Raw genomic sequence first — 22,626 nt, 5'->3', positions numbered from 1 at the left:
CTGGCTGTACCTGGTGACTTATGACTTCATATCAGTAGGCTGTACAATACAGGGGAGTAAAACTATTCTAAAAGTGGGTAACAGTCTGGGTTGGGGTCAATTCCTTTTCAATTCCAATCAATTCAGAAAGTAAACCAAATTCCACATGCTGCTAATTGAAAAGCATTGAAGAGAATTAGAATTTCAGTGTATTTCCTGAATGATCTGGAATTGACACCAACCCTGACAACAGTCTAAGGCTAAAGGGGTGAAAATAATTACCCAGAATCATCGTCCACTCACTATCACAAGGGTTAGTAACTACACAGACTCATTTCATATCATCCTCCACTCACTATCACAAGGGTTAGTAACTACACAGACTCATTTCATATCATCCTCCACTCACTATCACAAGGGTTAGTAACTACACAGACTCATTTCATATCATCCTCCACTCATTATCACAAGGGTTAGTAACTACACAGACTCATTTCATATCATCCTCCAGTCACTATCACAAGGGTTAGTCACTACACAGACTTATTTCATATCATCCTCCACTCACTATCACAAGGGTTAGTAACTATACAGACTCATTTCATATCACCCTCCACTCACTATCACAAGGGTTAGTAAATACACAGACTCATTTCATATCATCCTCCACTCACTATCACAAGGGTTAGTAACTACACAGACTAATTTCATATCATCCTCCACTCACTATCACAAGGGTTAGTCACTACACAGACTCATTTCATATCATCCTCCACTCACTATCACCAGGGTTAGTAACTACAGACTCATTTCATATCATCCTCCACTCACTATCACAAGGGTTAGTAACGACACAGACTCATTTCATATAACTTTAAAACACTGGCAGTTTGTCTACTTCACTTCTTTAGTCTCCTCTCTCCTAGCTTTAGACCTCTATAACTTATGACCCAGTCTAACTTATGGCCCAGTCTAACTTGTGACCCAGTCTAACTTGTGACCCAGTCTAACTTATGGCCAAGTCTAACTTATGACCCAGTCTAACTTATGAGGAACCTGCTGTTACCATGACTAAGAGTTGTCCCAATCTTCTCCTCCTCTTCTTCATCTTTAATGTTGACATTCAGCTCCAGTGTTTGACTGCTGTCTTCCACCTTCACTGATGCCATCTCTGGATCCTGCAGTGCAAACTGGGCTCCACTATCACAATCAGGACCCAGTGACTGTCGGTTTGGACTCAGTGTGGAAGGAGAGAGGCAGGCTGGGTTTGTCCTCACTGTTGATGTTACCGGCCTCAGACTTAATTCAAGTCGTCCTGTAGATATAATGAGAAACAGAAAACAACCTTGACAGTTCTGGTGCTTACTTAATTCTCAAAAGATATTATATTTGTTGTTGTTCAATTCTCTCATTTCAATAGATCAGGTAGCTAAGCATTGCCAACAAAACATTCATTCAAAACATTAGAAAAAACACAAATAAGAGATGGATCTAAATGTACAGAATGGTTACCCGGAGGAAAATGAGGGAGGGTTATGCTGTTTCCATTTCAGTCAAGGAGAGGGTTGAGTATTGTTTTAATCTAGTCCAGAAGAGGGTCATGTCATTTGTAATTGATGACATGTCAATATTTCTCAGTGTTTTACCATGACTTGCTTATTAGGCTTTATAAACTGGGTGGTTTGAGCCCTGAACGCTGATTGGCTATATATCAATGTGTGCCTGATGCCGCCCCTCATCTCTGATTCTCTGCTGGGCAATATCAAGTGTGACTATAGGCCATTTAGTGTAATGTCAATCAAATTATCCATAGTCTATAGGCTAAAGCAGGGCTCTCCAACCCTGTTCCTGGAGAGATACCCTCCTGTAGGTTTTAACTCCAACCCGGTTCCTGGAGAGATACCCTCCTGTAGGTTTTAACTCCAACCCGGTTCCTGGAGAGCTACCCTCCTGAAGGTTTTAACTCCAAACCCATTGGTTCAGTTTATAAAATTAGGTGTGCTAGATTAGGGTTAGAGCGAAAGCCTACAGGACTGTAGCTCTCCAGGAACAGGGTTGGAGAGCCCTGGGCTATAGGATACGAAGTGCATGCTGGGAGAAGTGCAGAGCAAAGTTATAATATGGTTCTAGGATAGTTGCTGGGATGGTGGAAATACAACTAGGCTGCATTACACACTGCAAAGGTTATTCCAACCCTGAGAAACGGCCTGCTCTGTGCTTGTTGAGCCAAAACTGTTTTTTTTATGCTGCCTAACCAATGGCTGTGCTGTGTAGGCCTATCCTAACCAATGGCTGTGCTGTGTTATCCTAACCAATGGCTGTGCTGTGTCGGCTTATCCTAACCAATGGCTGTGCTGTGTCGGCTTATCCTAACCAATGGCTGTGCTGTGTTATCCTAACCAATGGCTGTGCTGTGTCGGCTTGTCCTAACCAATGGCTGTGCTGTGTTATCCTAACCAATGGCTGTGCTGTGTAGGCCTATACTAACCAATGGCTGTGCTGTTTAGGCCTATACTAACCAATGGCTGTGCTGTGTAGTCCTATCCTAACCAATGGCTGTGCTGTGTAGTCCTATCCTAACCAATGGCTGTGCTGTGAAGAAGAGAGCGAAAGGTTTCTTCAGATTTTTTTGTTGATTAGGCCAAGTCCCCAAAAAATACACACAATCTTGGGCACGGACTAGCGCACACTCACCATGCACTCTTTAAATAGCCTACCTCCATGTCAGTGAAGGGCTGTTGAGTTAAAACCCAGACTCCACTTGAGGGGTTATGCCATAGGCCTCTTTTAGTGAAGATGATGTCAAAAAAGCACAGGCCTACCACTTGTTAGAATAACATGAAGAAAATAAAACTGATCCGATTATATAAAGAGATCTATAACAGTGTTTTTGGTCAGCGCTGCTTTACGCTAGAAACAAGCTGTAAAATAACCAGGGAAGAAGTTACGTTGTTTCCTTGACATTCAGAGGCTGAGCTACAACCTTCAATAGCCCAGGAGACAAACAAAAAAAGACTTGTAATCTAATTCTGTCACTACCAATTTATTAAGCTATTTACTTTCTGTACAATAGAAGATGTTTAAACTAGAGGTCGACCGATTCATCGGAATGGCCGATTAATTAGGGCCGATTTCAAGTTTTCATAACAATCGGAAATCGGTATTTTTGGTTTGGCCTACTTTTTTTTTTTTTTTTTTACAACTTTATTTAACTAGGCAAGTCAGTTAAGAACACATTCTTATTTTCAATGACGGCATAGGAACGGTGGGTTAACTGCCTCGTTCAGGGGCAGAACGACAGATTTTCACCTTGTCAGCTCGGGGGATTCAATCTTGCAACTAGTCCAACGCTCTAACCACCTGCCTCTCATTGCACTCCATTGCACTCCACGAGGAGACTCGAATGCAGTAAGCCAAGGTAAGTTCCTAGCTAGCATTAAACTTATCTTATAAAAAAACAATCAATCATAATCACTAGTTAACTACACATGGTTGATGATATTACTAGTTTATCTAGCGTGTCCTGCGTTGCATATAATCGATGCGGTGCGTATCGTTGCTCCAATGTGTACCTAAACATGAACATCAATGCCTTTCTTAAAATCATTACACAGAAGTATAGATTTTTAAACCTGCATATTTAGCTAAAAGAAATCCAGGTTAGCAGGCAATATTAACCAGGTGAAATTGTGTCACTTCTCTTGTGTTCATTGCACGCAGAGTCAGGGTATACGCAACAGTTTGGGAATTTTAGGTAATTATGACATAACATTGAATGTTGTGCAATGTAACAGGAATATGGATGCCACCCGTTAGATAAAATACGGAACGGTTCCGTATTTCACTGAAAGAATAAACATCTTGTTTTCGAGACGATATTTTCCAGATTCGACCTTATTAATGACCTACGGCTCGTATTTCTGTGTGTTATTATGTTATTACTAAGTCTATGATTTGATAGAGCAGTCTGACTGAGCGCTGGTAGGCACCAGCAGGCTCGTAAGCATTCATTCAAACAGCACCTTAGTGCGTTTTGCCAGCAGCTCTTCGTTGTGCGTCAAGCATTGCACTGTTTATGACTTCAAGCCTATCAACTCCCGAGATGAGGCTCGTGTAACCAATGTGAAATGGCTAGCTAGTTAGCCGCTAATAGCGTTTCAAACGTCAATCGCTCTGAGACTTGGAGTGGTTGTTCTCCTTGCTCTGCATGGGTAACGCTGCTTCAAGGGTGGCTGTTGTAGTTGTGTTCCTGGATCGAGCCCAGGGAGCAGCGAGGAGAGGGACGGAAGCTATAGTTACACTGGTAATACTAAAGTGCCTATAAGAACATCCAATAGTCAAAGGTTAATGAAATACAAATGGTATAGAGAAAAATAGTCCTATAATTCCTATAATAACTACAACCTAAAACTTCTTACCTGGGAATATTGAAGACTCATGTTAAAAGGAACCACCAGCTTTCATATGTTCTCATGTTCTGAGCAAGGAACTGAAACGTTAGCTTTCTTACATGGCACATATTGCACTTTTACTTTCTTCTCCAACACTTTGTTTTTGCATTATTTAAACCAAATTGAACATGTTTCATTATTTATTTGAGGCTAAATTGATTTTATTGATGTATTGTATTAAGTTAAAATAAGTGTTCATTCAGTATTGTTGTAATTGTCATTTTTACAAATAATATATATTTTTTAAATTAAAAATCGGCCGATTAATCGGTATTGCCTTTTTTTGGTATCAGACAGCTTTTAGGGAAATGCTTGTTGGGTTAAAGACACAGAATGAGAGTAGCCAGCAGTTAGAGATTTACATTTCTCTGCTAAAAGACTGGATGGTCAATCCGATATCTGACTGCAGATGCATCCTCTGCAGACATCCGGCTTTTATACTTCTAGCGCTTAACGGGAGCAGAGCTGTTGTCAAGGAAGTGAGTTTGTGTTTATACTGGACCTCCCGCCCCCACCTCCCACCCACCAATCATGTCAGATGGTCTCAGATTTAGTTATTTGCAAACCGGGACAATTTCGTTGCAAACAAGAAACACTGATTTGGCATTGGAGAAATATGGAGATAAACACATAGGCCTTTCTCCATTCTTAGCCTGTGTGGTAATAAAAAACATTTGGCTAATACGTAAAATGACGTAGACTTGTATGAAATGTTTATAAAAGGCTTTTTCTTCCCCTCAGACCTGCAAATACGATGATAGATTCATGGAATGCTTTCACCATAAAATAGATCTATCCACACTCTTGTTCACGGTGGTCTGCGAACCCACGACCTTCTGTCCCGCAGCCCTGAACGCGATCAGAATTCCTGCGTTGCCATGCAACGCTTACAGGACGAAGAACAGTTAATAAAGTTCATGTCTAAAGGCTCTGGTCTGTCCAAGAAGTGTTGGTAAACGGTAGACATGTTCTCTACTATCCATCTTGTTTTAATCGTTATTTTGGGGTATAAAGAGAGCGTCTTATTTTCAAGCGTTCAGGGACGGTTTATGTCTAATAGATTTTGCTGACAGGACGGCCTCCATTTTCCTTTCAGATATTTTCTCCATGTAACCCTTATTAAACATGTTCACTCTACGTGCAGATAAGCTATAGCAGACTTCCTAAAATCCACGTTAATGCATAAATGACTAAATAAACAATTAATACAAGGTTGCAGTTTGAGGCATAACTATGTACTATTTTCCACTATTTCACTCACATAGTGACAACTATAGATAAATATAGAAACTGAATGTGTCTGAATATTGTTACAGTGACATGTAGAAATCAGACGAACATGACATTCTGCTTGTAAACAGTAAAACAACCCTGAAACTGTCTCTCTGGTGCAGCCGCACAGCCTGCAAGTCTATTGACTCAGACCGAGAGGCGCCGCCATTTTACCAGCTCATAAACATATGGAAATAATCACAATAATAAACATGTCAAACGAACTCACAAATCTCAAATCAATTGATTCTTTATGAAATTAGATTAACGAAATAATGTACATCCATTCACTCTGACAAACCCAAAGTCTAAACTTAGCTTGCTAAATGTGACTTCTAAAATTATATTTAATCACGTTCTTCACTCACTCGGTGTAGCACAAAACTAAAACGTCATAAAACCTTTAACAAACGCGATAATACCTTGACGGATTTGTTACCTCACATGTTACGACATGTTCTTTCGATATTAGAGCGTTTAAACGTGCTATTGCATACCTTTAGTTAATACTTCTGAAACGGACACAACCGCTACTGTCTTCAGAGAACAATTCCACAGACTTCATTGTGTCCGGAGCCTGCCCGGAACTTCCTGTTTCCCGACTATTAATATATATATACAGTTGAATTCGGAAGTTTACATACAGCTTAGCCAAATACATTTGAACTCAGTTTTTCACAATTCCTAACATGTAATTCTGGTAAAAATTCCCTGTCTTAGGTCAGTTAGGATCATCACTTTATTTTTAAGAATGTGAAATGTCAGAATAATAGCAGAGACAATGATTTACTTCAGCTTTTATTTCTTTCATCACATTCCCAGTGGGTCAGAAGTTTACATGCACTCAATTAGTATTTGGTAGCATTGCCTTTAAATTGTTTAACTTGGGTAAAACGTTTCAGGTGGCCTTCCACAAGCTTCCCACAATAAGTTGGGTGAATTTTGGCCCATTCCTCCTGACAGAGCTGGTGTAACTGAGTCAGGTTTGTAGGCCTCCTTGCTCGCACACACTTTTTCAGTTCTGCCCACAAATGTTCTATAGGATTGAGGTCAGGGCTTGAGGTCAGGGCTTTGTGATGGCCACTCCAATACCTTGACTTTGTTGTCCTTAAGCCATTTTGCCACAACTGGAAGTATGCTTGGGGTCCATTTGGAAGACCCATTTGCGACCAAGCTTTAACTTTAACTGATGTCTTGAGATGTTGCTTCAATATATCCACATAAATTTCCATCCTCATGATGCCATCTATTTTGTGAAGTGCACCAGTCCCTCCTGCAGCAAAGCACCCCAACAACATTATGCCGCCACCCCCGTGCTTCACGGTTGGGATGGTGTTCTTCAGCTTGCAACCCCTCCCCCCTTTTCCTCCAAACATAATAATGGCCATTATGGCCAAACAGTTCTATTTTGTTTCATCAGACCAGAGGACATTTCTCCAAAAATTACAATCTTTGTCCCCATTTGCAGTTGCAAACCGTAGTCTGGCTTTTTTATGTCAGTTTTGGAGCAGTGGCTTCTTCCTTGCTGAGCGACCTTTCAGTTTATGTCGATATAGGACTTGTTTAACTGTGGAAATAGATACTTTTGTACCTGTTTCCTCCAGCATCTTCACAAGGTCCTTTGCTGTTGTTCTGGGATTGATTTGCACTTTTCGCACAAAAGTACATTCATCTCTAGGAGACAGAACGCTGCGTGGTCCCAAGGTGTTTATACTTGCGTACTATTGCTTGTACAGATGAACGTGGTACCTTCAGGCGTTTGGAAATTGCTCCCAGAAATCTTGCTTCTTTGTAGGTGACCAAATACTTATTTTCCACCATAATTTGCAAATAAATTCATTAAAAATCCTACAATGTGATTTTTGGATTTTTTTTCTAATTTGGTCTGTCATAGTTGAAGTGTACCTATGATGAAAATTACAGGCCTCTCTCATCTTTTTAAGTGGGAGAACTTGCACAATATGTGGCTGACTAAATACTTTTTTGCCCCACTGTATATACACACATAAACTCTGCGAAAAAAAAGAAAAATCCTCTCACTGTCAACTGCGTTTATTTTCAGCAAACTTAACATGTGTAAATATTTGTATGAACATGAGTTTCAACTGAGACATAAACTGAACAAGTTCCACAGGCATGTGACTAACAAAAATGGAATAATGTGTCCCTGTATAAAGAGGGGGGGGGGGGGGGGGGGGGGGTCAAAATCAAAAGTAACAGTCAGTATCTGGTGTGGCCACCAGCTGCATTAAGTACTGCAGTGCATCTCCTCCTCATGGACTGCACCAGATTTGCCAGTTCTTGCTGTGAGATGTTACCCCACTCTTCCACCAAGGCACCTGCAAGTTCCCAGACATTTCTGGGGGGAATGGCCCTAGCTCTCACCCTCCGATCCAACAAGTCCCAGACATGCTCAATGGGATTGAGAACCGGGCTCTTCCCTGGCCATGCAAGAACACTGACATTCCTCCACTTGCAAAAATCGTGCACAGAATGAACAGTATCGCTGGTGGCATTGTCATGCTGGAGGGTCATGTCAGGATGAGCCTGCAGGAAGGGTACCACATGAGGGAGGAGGATGTCTTCCCTGTAACGCACAGCGTTGAGATTGCCTGCAATGACAACAAAATCAGTACGGTGATGCTGACACACCGCCCTAGACCATGACGGACCCTTCACCTCCAAATCGATTCCACTCCAGACAGAGTACAGGCCTTGGTGTAACGCTCATTCCTTTGACGATAAATGTGAATCCGTGGTGAGACAAAACCGCGACTCGTCAGTGAAGAGCACTTTTTTGCCAGTCCTGTCTGGTCCAGCAACAGTGAGTATGTGCCCATAGGCGACGTTGTTGCTGGTGATGTCTGGTGAGGACCTGCCTTACAACAGGCCTATAAGCCCTCAGTCCAGCCTCTCTCAGGTTATTGTGGACAGTCTGAGCACTGATGGAGGGATTGTGCCTTCCTGGTGTAACTTGGACAGTTGTTGTTGCCATCCTGTACCTGTCCCGCAGGTGTGATGTTTGGATGTACCGATCCTGTGCAGGTGTTGTTACACATGGTCTGCCACTGCGAGGACGATCCGCTGCCTGTCTTGTCTCCCTGTAGCACTGTCTTAGGCATTTCACAGTACGGACATTGCAATTTATTGTCCTGGCCACATCTGCAGTCCTTGCAGCATGCCTAAGGCACATTCATGCAGATGAGCAGGGACCCTGGGCATCTTTCTTTTGGTGTTTTTCAGAGTCAGTAGAAAGGCCTCTTTAGTGTCCTAAGCTTTCATAACTGTGACGTTAATTGCTTAAGCTGTTCTTGTCTTAACGACCGTTCCACAGGTGCATGTTCATTAATTGTTTATGGTTCATTGACCAAGCATGGGAAACAGGGTTTAAACCCTTTACAATGAAGATCTGTGAAGTTATTTCGATTTTTACAAATTATATCTGAAAGACAGGGTCCTGAAAAAGGGACGTTTATTTTTTTGCTGGGTTAATATATATGGAAATCAGTCTATTTCAATGTAATTAATTAGGCCCTAATCTATGAATTTCACATGATTGGGCAGGGATGCAGCCTTGGAGGGCAAAGGCCCACCCACTTGGGAGCCAGACCCAGTCAATCAGAATAAGTTTTTCCCCACAAAATTGCTTTATTACAGGCAGAAATACTCCTCAGCAACCCCCTTCACCCATAGGTGAAGAAGCCGGATGTGGAGGTCGTGGGCTGGTATGTGGTCTGCGGTTGTGAGGCCGGTTGGACAAACTGCCAAATTCTCTGAAAATGAGACTGGAGACGGCTTATGGTAGAGAAATTAACATAAAATTATCTGGAAACAGCTCTGGTGGACATTCTTGCAGTCAGCAAGCCAACCACAAACCTTGTGAGACATCTGTGGCATTGTGTTGTGACAAAACTGCACATTTTAATAAAGTAGCGTTTTATTGTCCAAAGCACAAGGTGCACCAGTGTAATGATCATGCTGTTTAATCAGCTTCTTGATATGCCACACCTGTGGATGGATTATCATGGCAAAGGAGAAATGCTCATTAACATGGATGTAAACGAATTTGCGCACAACATTTGAGAGAAATAAGCTTTTTGTGTATTTGGAACATTTCTGGGATTTTTTTATTTATTTCAGCTCATGAAATGTGGGACCAACACTTTACATGTGGAGTTTTATATTTTTGTTCAGTGTAGTGAGACAACCTGAACCTGTCAGTCGATAATGGGTTACTAAAAAAAAAAATCAACATTCACTACCACAGTTTAAACTATTCAACAACTTACGTGCAAATGGGGAATCCTGTACATTAGTTCTCCCTCTGTATCATGTGAAAGGAAACTCCTATTTCCAGGTCTGAATACATTTTATTATCCTTTTCTCCTGATTCGCTACCTTGTTTAGCAGCTGGTTCAAAGTTTGGTAGTGGTGGTAGATGGATGAGGATCTTTCCAGGTGACTGGACAGTTTTTTCCCCCTCATCAAGCGACACACGATACGCCATAATGACAAAGCAAAAACAGTTTATTTTTATTTTTTTGGGGGGGGGGGTTTAAAAACTCAAATATTGCATTCACATAAGTATTCAGACCCTTTACTTAATACTTTGTTGAAGCATGTTTGGCAGTGATTACAGACTCGAGTCTTCTTGGGTATGATGCTACAAGCTTGGCAAACCTGTATTTGAGGAGTTTCTCCCATTCTTCTCTGCAGATCCTCTCAAACTCTGTCAGGTTGGATGGGGAGCGTCACTGCACAGCTAGTTTCAGGTCTCTCCAGAGATGTTCAATCTGGTTCAAGTCCAGGCTCTGGCTGGGCCACACAAGGACATTCAGAGACTTGTACCGAATTTACTCCTGCATTGTCTTGGCTGTGTGCTTAGGGTCGTTGTGGTCCTGAGTGCTATGGAACAGGTTTTCATCAAGGATCTCTCTACAATTTGCTCCGTTCACCTTTCCCTCAATCTTGACTAGTTTCCTAGTCCCTGCCGCTGAAAAACATCCCCACAGCATGATACTACCACCACCATGCTTTACCGTAGGCATGGTGACAGGTTTCCTCCAGACGTGACACTTGGTATTCAGGCCAAAGAGTTCAATCTTGGTTTCATCAGACCAGAGAATCTTGTTTCTCATGGTCAGAGAGTCCTTTAGGTGCCTTTTGGCAAACTCCAAGCAGGCTGTCATGTGCCTTTTACTGAAGAGTGGCTTCCGTCTGGCCACTCTACCATAAAGGCCGGAATGGTGGAGTGCTGCAGAGATGGTTGTCCTTCTGGAAGATTCTCCCATCTCCACAGAGGAACTCTGGAGCTCTGTCAGAGTGACCATCGATTGCTCAATTTGGACAGGCGGCCAACTCTAGGAAGTGTCTTGGTGGTTCCAAACTTCTTCCAATGAAGAATGATGGAGGCCACTGTGTTCTTGGTTACCTTCTTTGCTGCAGAAATGTTTTGGTACCCTTCCCCAGATACATGCCTCAACGTAATCTTGTTTCAGGATCTACTGACAATTCCTTTGACCTCATGGCTTGGTGTTTGCTCTGACATGCACCGGCAACTGTGGGACCTTATATGGACAGGTGTGTGCATTTCCAAATCATGTCCGATCAATTGATTTTACCACAGGTGGCCTCCAATCAAGTTGTAGAAACATTTAAAAGATGATCAACGGAAAAGGGATGCACCTGAGCTCAACTTCAAGTCTCATAGAAAAGGGTCTAAATACTTATGTAAACAAGGTTTCTGTTTTTTTATTATTTTTAATAAATGTGCAAGAAATTTCACTATCAAACTTTAGAATGAGGATGTAAAAAAAAAAATGAAAAAGGGAAGGGGTCTGAATACTTTACAGATACACAGTATATATTTTTTTACCATCCAAAGTTTGGGGCCTAAAACATCCGGGGCTGAAGCCCCCGAAAGCCCAGGACTAGTAACGTCACTGGATGTATTTATCCAAACACATTCATGATCAGTAACTAAAATAACTAACCTAGTTTTAAAAGACAATTTAATAAACACATTGATGATGAATAACTATAATAACTAACCTAGTTTTAAAAGACAATTTAATAAACACATGTAGGTGTTTCAGAGGCTGTGTATCATTAAACAAATAACTATGTAGTAAAAACCAACCCCCCCCCCACCCAAACTAATGGTGACTGATCATCACACCATCTCTATCTGATACATGTTGTGAGTTCCGGCGCTTGACTTGGGCAGGAACTTAACAGAGCGGAGTACCAGGCCCTCAAATGTTCTACTGCTTGAGCTCCTGTTCCTGTTATAGATGAGCTCAAAAGTATTGTGGAAGCTAAATATAAAGTGCCGGCACTTATTTCAGTCCAAGTCGAGCAATCAGATAAAAATCACTCCATCACTCAATTTTAATCTCAGCTGGTCTGAGAGAACTGACGAGGCTTCTCTCCTTTATGTATACGTTGGTGTGTTTTTAATTGGTTCTGTAGAGAGAAACTCTTCCCACAGACAGAGCAGATGTAAGGCTTCTCTCCTTTGTGTTTACGTTGGTGTGTTTTTAAGTTGCTCTCTTGAGAGAAACTCTTCCCACAGTCAGAGCAGTAGTAAGGCTTCTCTCCTGTGTGTATACGTCGGTGTGTTTTTAAGTTGCTCTGTTGAGAGAAACTCTTCCCACAGTCAGAGCAAGAGTATGGCTTCTCTCCTGTATGTATACGTTGGTGTGCTTTAAAGCTACCCTGGTGAGAAAAACTCTTCCTACAGTCAGAACAGGAGTAAGGCTTCTTTCCTGTATGGGTACGTCCATGTGATTTTAAGGTATACAATCGGGAGAAACTCTTCCCACAGTCAGAGCAAGAGTATGGCTTCTCTCCTGAATGTATACGTTGGTGTGCTTTAAAGTTACACAGGTGGGAGAAACTCTTCCCACAGTCAGAACAGATGTAAGGCTTTTCTCCAGTGTGTGTTCTCTGATGAACTGTTAGCTCAGATGATGTTGTAAAGCATTTTCCACAGTCACAGCAGGAGTAAGGCTTCTCTCCTGTGTGTAGACGTTGGTGTTTTTTGAAGTTGCTCTGTTGAGAGTAACTCTGCCCACAGTACGAGCAGTAGTAAGGTTTCTCTCCTGTGTGCACTCTCTGATGAAGTGTCAGAGCCCTTGATGTTGTGAATCTCTTCCCACAGTCAGTACAGGAATACAGATTCTCTCCTGTGTGTATTTTTAGGTGTGTTTTTAGCTTTGATATAATTGGGAAAATCTCCTCACAATGTGGGCAGTGGTGAGACCTCTTAGCTCTGTGATCTTCCTGCTGTTGCTCTCTGGCTGTAGAGAATGTCTCAACATGGTCTCCTGTGTGAACAACATCAGAAGAACCAGTCAGTTGGTTTGATTTTCATGTCAAATGTATTTTATGAAGCTACATCTGCATTGCTTGCTCTTTGGGGTTTTAGGCTGGGTTTCTGTAAAGCACTTTGTGACAACTGCTGATGTAAAAAGTGTATCATAAAATACATTTGACATGTATACGTGCTTTACAGAAACCCAGTCTAAAACCCCAAAGAGCAAGCAATGTAGATGTAGAAGCACAGTGGCTAATAAAATAACTCCCTAGAAAGGCCAGAACCTAGGAAGAAACCTAGAGAGGAACCAGGCTATGTGGGGTGGCCGGTCCTCTTCTGTCTGTACAGGGTGACATATGTATTCATATCAGTAGGCTGGTAGTGTATGTATTCATGTCAGTAGGCTGCACAATACAGGGGAGTAAAACTATTCTAAAAGTGGGTAAGAGTCTGGGTTGGGGTCAATTCCTTTTAAATAACAGTCAATTCAGAAAGTAAACCAATTTCCAATTCCACATTTTCCTAAATGAAAATCATTGAAGAGAACTGGAATTTCAGTGTATTTCCCTAAATATCTGGAATTGGCCCGAACAGTCGAAGGCAAAAGGAGTGAAAATAATTATCCATAATCATCGTCCACTCACTATCACAAGGGTTAGTAACTACACAGACTCATTTCATATCATCCTCCACTCACTATCACAAGGGTTAGTAACTACATAGACTCATTTCATAGAACTTTAAAAAACTGGCAGTTTGTCTACTTCACTTCTTTAGTCTCCTCTCTGATCACTCCAGACAGCCCAGTTGTTCAGGGATGTTTGATGTCAGAATTACAGAAGTCAACCTATCAATAGACTGGTCATAAGTTAAGGTCTAATTTATGAAGATAACTTATAGATAGATATAACCTGCTGTTACCATGACTAACAGTTGTCCTAATCTTCTCCTCCTCTTCTTCTTCATCTTTAATGTTGACATTCAGCTCCAGTGTTTGACTGCAGTCTTCCATCTTCACTGATGCCATCTCTGGATCCTGCAGTACAAACTGGGCTCCACTGTCACAATCAGGACCCAGTGACTGTAGGTTTCTACTCAGTGTGGAAGGAGAGAGACAGGCTGGGTTTGTCCTCACTGTTGACGTTAACGGCCTCAGACTTAATCTGAGTCGGTCTGTAGTAATAAAGACAAATGGACACAAGAGTTATTTTCTTAACAGTTCTGGCGCTTTCTATATTCTCTAAAAATTTATTTTTTCTTGTTCAATCATCTCATTTCAACAGATCAGGTAGTTAAACATTGAGAACAAAACATTAATTCATATTAGACATAAAGTTCACACTTTAAATGACCCAACGTAAGAGATAAATGTACAGAATCTAAATGTACAGAATGGTTACCTGGAGGAAAATGAAGGTTATGCTTTTTCAATCTCAGTCAAGGGGAGGGTTTAGTATTGTTTTAATCTAGTCCAGAAGGGGGTCATGTCATTTGTAATTGATGGATGGTTTGTGCCCTTAACACTGATTGGCTGACAGCCATGGCATATTAGACCATATACCACGGGTATGACAAAACATTCCTTTTTACTGTTCTAATTACATTGGTAACCTGTTTATAATAGCAATAATTCTGTATCCAGGCCCTCCACAACAGCCCTTATCCGTGGTATATTGGCTATATCACAAACCCCCTCTGGCCTTATATGCCTCCCCTCATCTCTGATTCTCTGCTGGACAATATCAAGTGGGACTATAGGCTATTTAATGTGATGCCAATCAAATGATCCATAGCCTATAGAATACCAAGTGCATGCTGGGAGGAAGCACAGAGCAAAGTTATACTGTATTTCTATGATAGTTGCTGGGATGGTGTAAATACTGGGAAAGGTTATTCCAACCCACACATGTTAATCCCAAACGTGTTTAATGCTGTATAACCAATGGCTGTGCTGTGATTTTATTGTTGATTAGGCCTAGTCCCCCAAAAATATACTATTCCTCCACACACCAGGCCTCTTTTATTGAAGACAATGTCCAAAAGCAAGCATTCAGGGGGGTTCAATATATATTTTGTTGACGGGATGGCCATCCATTTTGCTTTCAGAGGACCTTATTGTAAATAATGTTCACTCCCTAAGTGCAGTTAATATATAGTAGACGACCTAAATTCACATAAATAAACGTTTAATAAAAGGTTGCAGTTTGTTTGAAGCAGAACTATGCACCATTTTCTACTTATTTCACCCACAAAAAAACGATTGTATTTCCCATTCACACCATAGTAACTACTATCGATAAATATAGAAACAACTGAATGTGTCTGAATATTGTTACAGTGACATGTAGAAATCAGACGAACATGACATTCTGCTTGTAAACAGTAAAACAACCCTAAAACTGTCTCTCTGGTGCAGCCGCACAGCCTGCAAGTCTATTGACTCAGACCGAGAGGCGCCGCCATTTTACCAGCTCATAAACATATGGAAATAATCAGAATAATAAACATGTCAAACGAACTCACAAATCTCAAATCAATTGATTCTTTATGAAATTACGTTGACGAAATAAGGTAAATTATTAAACTCTGAAAACCCCAAAGTCTGTCAGCTAGCTAACTATATGACTAACATTATATTTTTTAGCACGTTCTTCACAAACCTTTATTAACAAACGCGATAATAACTTGACGGATTTGTGACCTGACATGTTATTTCGATATTATAAAGTTTAAACGTGCAATGACATACCTGTTAGTAATACATTTGAAACGGACATAAAAGCTATCGTCTTCAGAGAACAGTTCTGACGCTTTCATTATGGTTGACGCCTGCCCGGAACTTCCTGTTCGCCGACTCCCGCAGCGCAACAGGACTTGTCCTTGTTTGGTCGGGTTTAATGGCGGTTGGTCAATATGTTGCAGTACCACCCCAACTGGACATTAAGTATAAACCACGTTTCCCCAACTGGCGGCTCACGGGTGGTTTTATTTGGCCCCCCAAGTTTTAATGAGCAAAACAAATAACCATAATAGACTGTAAACACACCAGGAAATCAGCTCCAAGTGATTTTAAATACAAATATAATAATTTGTATTCATTTATTTTTATTTAACCTTTATTTAACTAGGCAAGTCAGTTAATAAGAACGAATTCTTATTTACACTGACGGCCTACGGGGAACAGTGGGTTAACTGCCTTGTTCAGGGGCAGAGAGAGAGATGTTGACCTTGTCAGCTCGGAATTCGATCCAGCAACCTTTCGGTTACTGGCCCAAGTGGTGGAAAAAGTACCCAATTGTCAATCTTGAGTAAAAGTAAAGATACCTTAATTAATAGAACATTTCTCCAAGGGGAAGTCACACAGTAAAATACTGCTTGAGTTAAAGTCTAAAAGTGTTTGATTTTAAATATACTTAAGTATCAAAAGTAAATGTATTTGATAAAATATACTTAAGTATAAATCATTTCAAATTCCATATGTTAAACAAACCAGACGGCACCATTTTCTTGTTTTTTTTACATTTACGGATAACCAGGGGTACACTCCAACACTCAGACATGATTTACAAACGAAACATTTGTGTTTAGTGAGCCCGCCAGATCAGAGGCAATAGGGATGACCAGGGATGTTCTCTGTTTAGTGAGCCCGCCAGATCAGAGACAATAGGGATGACCAGGGATTTTCTCATGATAAGTGCGTGAATTTGACCATTTTTTCTGTCCTGCTATATGCATTCTAAATGTACAAAGTATAAATATTTATTTAATGTAGTGTATAATATATATATATATTTGTGTATGTGACGGTTGTTAAAGTACTATGTGAATTTCACCAGCCTCACATATTAACATGTCGTGTTGATCTGTTATTATGCATGCCTGCATCCTGGGAGAAGGGGAGCGTGTACTTACGTTTTGCCCGGCGTGCTCGTGCTCAAATTATTTTTGATGCACTGAGAGAGGTAGGCACGCCTTTTTCTGTCGTCTTCAGAAACGTTCGATTCTTTTAAGCACAAAGTCCTACACACAGTGTTTTGCTCATGAATAATGATGTATATTTAGAGGTTACTCATAAGTGGATGGTATTGTTAAGATGCACTTGTAATTGTAATTTTTAGGATGATGTCAATATTCTGAATTCAACATGTGGTTAATAGCAGGCTATTTTATTGTATGTGTGAACGATGGCTAGCTCCTCGAATGATCCCAGACCCTCTCCTATTGTGCATCTGTTGTAGAAAGAGGTGACGATTCACAGAACATAATGTGGCTCTACAAATGTTTTATTTCTTTTTGGATGCAGGTATGTGGTTTTATCTATGTAAAATATGTCACGTGTTGATGCATAATAAGGAGAGGCTGTACTCATTGTTGTATTCGAAAATAATTTTGATGCACTATGAGAGAAAGAGGCGACGACTCGCAGAACATAATGTGGCTCTACAAATGTTTTATTTATTTTTGGATGCAGATGCAGGATGCAGAGAGTCAGTTCTGCTTGATTAAAACTACCTGATCTCCAAAGTCCACGTCTATAGTCTCAATCAACCACACACAACGCAGAGCGACAGCGGTGCAGCACAGCGCCGGTTACATGTATACATATATACAGTACCAATCAAAAGTTTGGACACACCTACTTATTCAAAAAAATATGTATTTTTTTTTTTTTTTAACTATTTAGTACTTTGTAGAATAATAGTGAAGACATCATAACTATGAAATAACACATGCGGTAACCAAAATGGTGTTAAACAAATCAAAATAGATTTTAGATTCTTCAAAGTAGCCGCCTTCTACCTTGAGGACAGCTTTGCTCACTCTTGGCATTCTCTCAACCAGCTTCATGAGGAATGCTTTTCCAACAGTCTTGAATGAGTTCCCACATATGCTGAGCACTTGTTGGGTGCTTTTCCTTCACTCTGTAGTCCAATTTATCCCAAACCATCTCAATTGGGTTGAGGTCGGGTGATTGTGGAGGCCAGGTCATCTGATGCAGCACTCCACCATTCTCCTTCTTGGTCAAATATCCCTTCTTGGTCAAATATCCCTTGCTGTGGTAGCCATGCTGGTTAAGTGTGCCTTGAATTCTAAATAAATCCCAGACAGTGTCACCAGCACACCACCTCCTCCATGCTTCACGGTGGGAACCACGGAGATCATCCGGTCACCTACTCTGCGTCTCACAAAGAGGCAGCGGCTGGAAGCAAAAATCTGAAATTTGGACTCATCAGACCAAAGGACAAATTTCCACCGGTCTAATGTCCATTGCTCGTGTTTCTTGGCCCAATCAAGTCACTTCTTATTATTGGTGTCCTTTAGTAGTGGTTTCTTTGCAGCAATTTGACCATGAAGGCCTGATTCACACAGTCTCCTCTGAACAGTTGATGTTGGACATGTGTCTGTTACTTGAACTCTGTGAAACATTTATTTGGCCTGCAATCTGAGCTGCAGTTACCTCTAATGAACTTATTCTCTGCAGCAGAGGTAACTCTGGGTCTTCCTTTCCTGTGATGGTTCTGATGAGAGACAGTTAACTCTAATGAACTTATCCTCTGCAGCAGAGGTAACTCTGGGTCTTCCTTTCCTGTGATGGTCCTGATGAGAGACAGTTAACTCTAATGAACTTATCCTCTGCAGCAGAGGTAACTCTGGGTCTTCCTTTCCTGTGGCGGTCCTGATGAGAGACAGTTTCATCAGAGCACTTGATGGTTTTTTTGCGACTGCACTTCTTCAAATGTTCCGTATTGACTGACCTTCATGTCTTAAAGTAATGATGGACTGACCTTCATGTCTTAAAGTAATGATGGACTGACCTTCATGTCTTAAAGTAATGATGGACTGACCTTCATGTCTTAAAGTAATGATGGACTGACCTTCATGTCTTAAAGTAATGATGGACTGACCTTCATGTCTTAAAGTAATGATGGACTGACCTTCATGTCTTAAAGTAATGATGGACTGACCTTCATGTCTTATAGTAATGATGGACTGACCTTCATGTCTTAAAGTAATGATGGACTGACCTTCATGTCTTAAAGTAATGATGGACTGTCGTTTCTCTTTGCTTATTTGAGCTGTTCTTGTCATAATATGGACTTGGTATTTTATCAAATAGGGCTATCTTCTGTATCCCACCCCTACCTCGTTACAACACAACTGATTGACTCAAATGCATTAAGAAGGAAAGAAATTCCACAAATGAACTTTTAACAAGGCACACTTGTTAATTGAAATGCATTCCAGGTGACTTCCTCATGAAGCTGGTTGAGAGAATTCCAAGAGTGTGCAAAGCTGTCATCAAGGCAAAGGGTGGCTACTTTAAAGAATCTAAAATATATTTGTTTAACACTTTTTTGGTTACTTCCTGATTCCATATGTGTTATTTCATTGTTTTGATGCCTTCACTATTATCCTACAATGTAGAAATTGTAAAAAATAAATAAAAACCCTTGAAGGAGTAAGTGTTCTAAAACGTTTGACTGGTACTGTATATCCACAGTGTTCTGTCATCAGTCTTGCTCTGTGGAGGAACTTGTGGCTTCAAGCAACCCTACAGCTACAGCCAGTACATGTCAGTACAGGCCCGAGTACAGTCTGAACAGCCCGTTGTCATAGCAGACATACCATCAGTAGATCAAGTATTCAGGAACTTTAAACTGCAGCCCCTTCCCCTCCCTGCCGCTTAGCCCCGCCCTCTTCTATCAGTTCACAGATCTGAAAGGACAGGATAGGTGGAAACAACAATCAATAGGCTGTGTGGTGTGTGGAACCTCCGCCATGTTGCTTTCACCCAGGTCTTTCATGTATTCCTTTCAGTTCCCCCTGAGGAGGTGGGATCTAGGGAGGGGGAGGGAGCTGAGGTCTGAAATGGAATCTAGAATCAGGTAATGATAGATGTATCCAAGGCAACGGTTCTTAAAGTTCTACTGTTACCTCACTTCCTGGTGAGAGTCATTGAACCATAGCTAAAGAGACTTATACCCAGGCTAACATTCCACATTCCTAGCCACGCCTTGTCACTCCTAGCCACGCCTTGTCATTCCTAGCCACGCCTTGTCATTCCTAGCCACTCCTTGTCATTTACTAAAAAGACTAGCCTTTCATCACTCTTTGAATATGAAAATTTTCTCAATAATGAGCTCAAGGAGATCAGAGAATTTGACCCTGATTAAATAACCCTCACCGCTATCATCCAATCACAATGTTTATGCAAATTAGACTGACAGGAAAACGTTCCTTAATTCTTCATTCGAACATTGGGCATTCTGACGTAATACATTTCATTATAAACATCAACGTTGGTCACAGCCAATGGGAGCACATCAGAGAAGCTCTCGCCATTCATTGTGAACATTGTATATATCCAGCAAGCAAGGTGCTTATTTCCTCAAATATATATTGTTCAAAGTAAGAGACCAAACTATATCGCTACTTCTGGGACACATTGGGCTAGGCTATAATATAATATAATATAATATAGAGAATTGCTCAAGAAGGGAATAGTGGCGCAGTGGTCTAAGGCACTGCATCACAGTGCTGTCTGTGCCACTGGAGATTCTGGGTTCGAATCCAGCTGGCCACGACCGGAAGACGGGCGCACAATTGTCTCAGCGTCGTCGTCCAGGTTAGGGGAGGGCCGGCGACTCCTGTGGCGGGCCGGGTGCGGTGCATGCTGACACAGTCACCGGGTGTGTGGTGTTTCCTCCGACACATTGGTGCCAAGAAGCTTGGTCGGGTCGTGTTTCGGGGGTCGTGTTTCGGGGGACGCGTTTCGGAATGTTTCGTTCCTGTGAATTGAAGTTGAAAACCGGCAAATGCATCGGTTTAATTACATTTAAAAAAAATAAAAATAAAAGTATAGTGCCTATTCAATGAAACCCTGGCTGTTGATGTAGGAAACAGATGGCAAAGCAGGGAATCCCCATTCCCCGCTGAGCTCATTTCTGGAAATGGGCAAGTTCACCTTTCTCATCCATAAACACATACAGTATCAAGTGCAACTTCACTGTCCTCTGCAGCTCACAGCAGCAGGATGGGGAGTCTGTTCATCAGGAGGGATGGCTACCGTGGAGGCTCAAAACAATGATTAGGATCACATTTCCTCCATTTAAATATTAGACCTATGGGGACACCTATACATTTGGCTACCAGGCACGGGTGATCATTGTAGCCTTTTATTGTCTGGACATGATGTTGAAATATCTTCACGCCAGGCTTCCTTCATAGACTCCACTGAGTGGAAGAAATACACTTAAGAATTACAGGGGGCTGTTTAGAAAGAAAAGAAAACGTTAAGATTGAAAGGCCAGTCTCTTTGGCAATGACAAGGAGTGGATTGTTAGCTAAAGAGACTCGTAGTCAAGCTAATTGAGCCCTACAGACAGACGGAATAGAGATAGAGACCCCTACAGACAGACCACATAGAGAGAGAGACCCCTACAGACAGACCGAATAGAGAGAGAGAGAGCCCTACAGACAGACCGAATAGAGAGAGAGACCCCTACAGACAGACCGAATAGAGAGAGAGAGCCCTACAGACAGACCGAATAGAGAGAGAGAGCCCTACAGACAGACCGAATAGAGAGAGAGAGCCCTACAGACAGACCAAATAGAGAGAGAGAGAGCCCTACAGACAGACGGAATAGAGAGAGAGAGAGAGAGAGAGAGAGAGAGAGAGAGCCCTACAGACAGACGGAATAGAGAGAGAGAGAGCGAGAGAGCCCTACAGACAGACGGAATGGAGAGAGAGAGCCCTACAGACAGACCGAATAGAGAGAGAGAGCCCTACAGACAGACCGAATAGAGAGAGACCCCTACAGACAGACCGAATAGAGAGAGAGAGAGAGAGCCCTACAGACAGACCGAATAGAGAGAGAGAGCCCTACAGACAGACCGAATAGAGAGAGAGAGAGAGAGAGAGCCCTACAGACAGACCGAATAGAGAGAGAGCCCTACAGACAGACCGAATAGAGAGAGAGAGAGAGAGCCCTACAGACAGACCGAATAGAGAGAGAGACCCCTACAGACAGACCGAATAGAGAGAGAGCCCTACAGACAGACCGAATAGAGAGAGAGACCCCTACAGACAGACCGAATAGAGAGAGCCCTACAGACAGACCGAATAGAGAGAGAGAGAGCCCTACAGACAGACCGAATAGAGAGAGAGAGCCCTACAGACAGACCGAATAGAGAGAGAGAGCCCTACAGACAGACCGAATAGAGAGAGAGAGAGAGAGAGCCCTACAGACAGACCAAATAGAGAGAGAGAGCCCTACAGACAGACCGAATAGAGAGAGAGAGCCCTACAGACAGACCGAATAGAGAGAGAGAGCCCTACAGACAGACCGAATAGAGAGAGAGAGCCCTACAGACAGACCGAATAGAGAGAGAGAGCCCTACAGACAGACCGAATAGAGAGAGAGAGCCCTACAGACAGACCGAATAGAGAGAGAGAGAGCCTACAGACAGACCGAATAGAGAGAGAGAGAGCCCTACAGACAGACCAAATAGAGAGAGAGAGAGAGCCCTACAGACAGACCGAATAGAGAGAGAGGGAGAGAGAGAGCCCTACAGACAGACGGAATAGAGAGAGAGAGCCCTACA

General features: G+C 41.8%; 1 protein-coding gene across 1 annotated transcript in view; it reads right to left on the bottom strand.

Moving 5' to 3' along the window:
* LOC110528884 (zinc finger protein 585A) overlaps window positions 1-22,626 on the bottom strand; it is a 244,943-nt gene that overhangs the window by 19,058 nt on the left and 203,259 nt on the right. Inside the window, exons 4-5 of the mRNA XM_036973112.1 lie at window positions 13,942-14,193; window positions 1,046-1,294 (exon numbers count right to left, since the gene is read on the bottom strand). Coding sequence (XP_036829007.1) covers window positions 1,046-1,294; window positions 13,942-14,193 — 501 coding nt within the window. The remainder of the gene's footprint in view (window positions 1-1,045; window positions 1,295-13,941; window positions 14,194-22,626) is intronic.

This window comes from Oncorhynchus mykiss, unplaced genomic scaffold (genome assembly GCF_013265735.2).
Source record: "Oncorhynchus mykiss isolate Arlee unplaced genomic scaffold, USDA_OmykA_1.1 un_scaffold_222, whole genome shotgun sequence".
Lineage (NCBI taxonomy): Eukaryota > Metazoa > Chordata > Actinopteri > Salmoniformes > Salmonidae > Oncorhynchus > Oncorhynchus mykiss.
The sequence above is the reverse complement of the archived record's forward strand: the minus strand, read 5'-3'. Positions and strand labels throughout refer to the sequence as shown.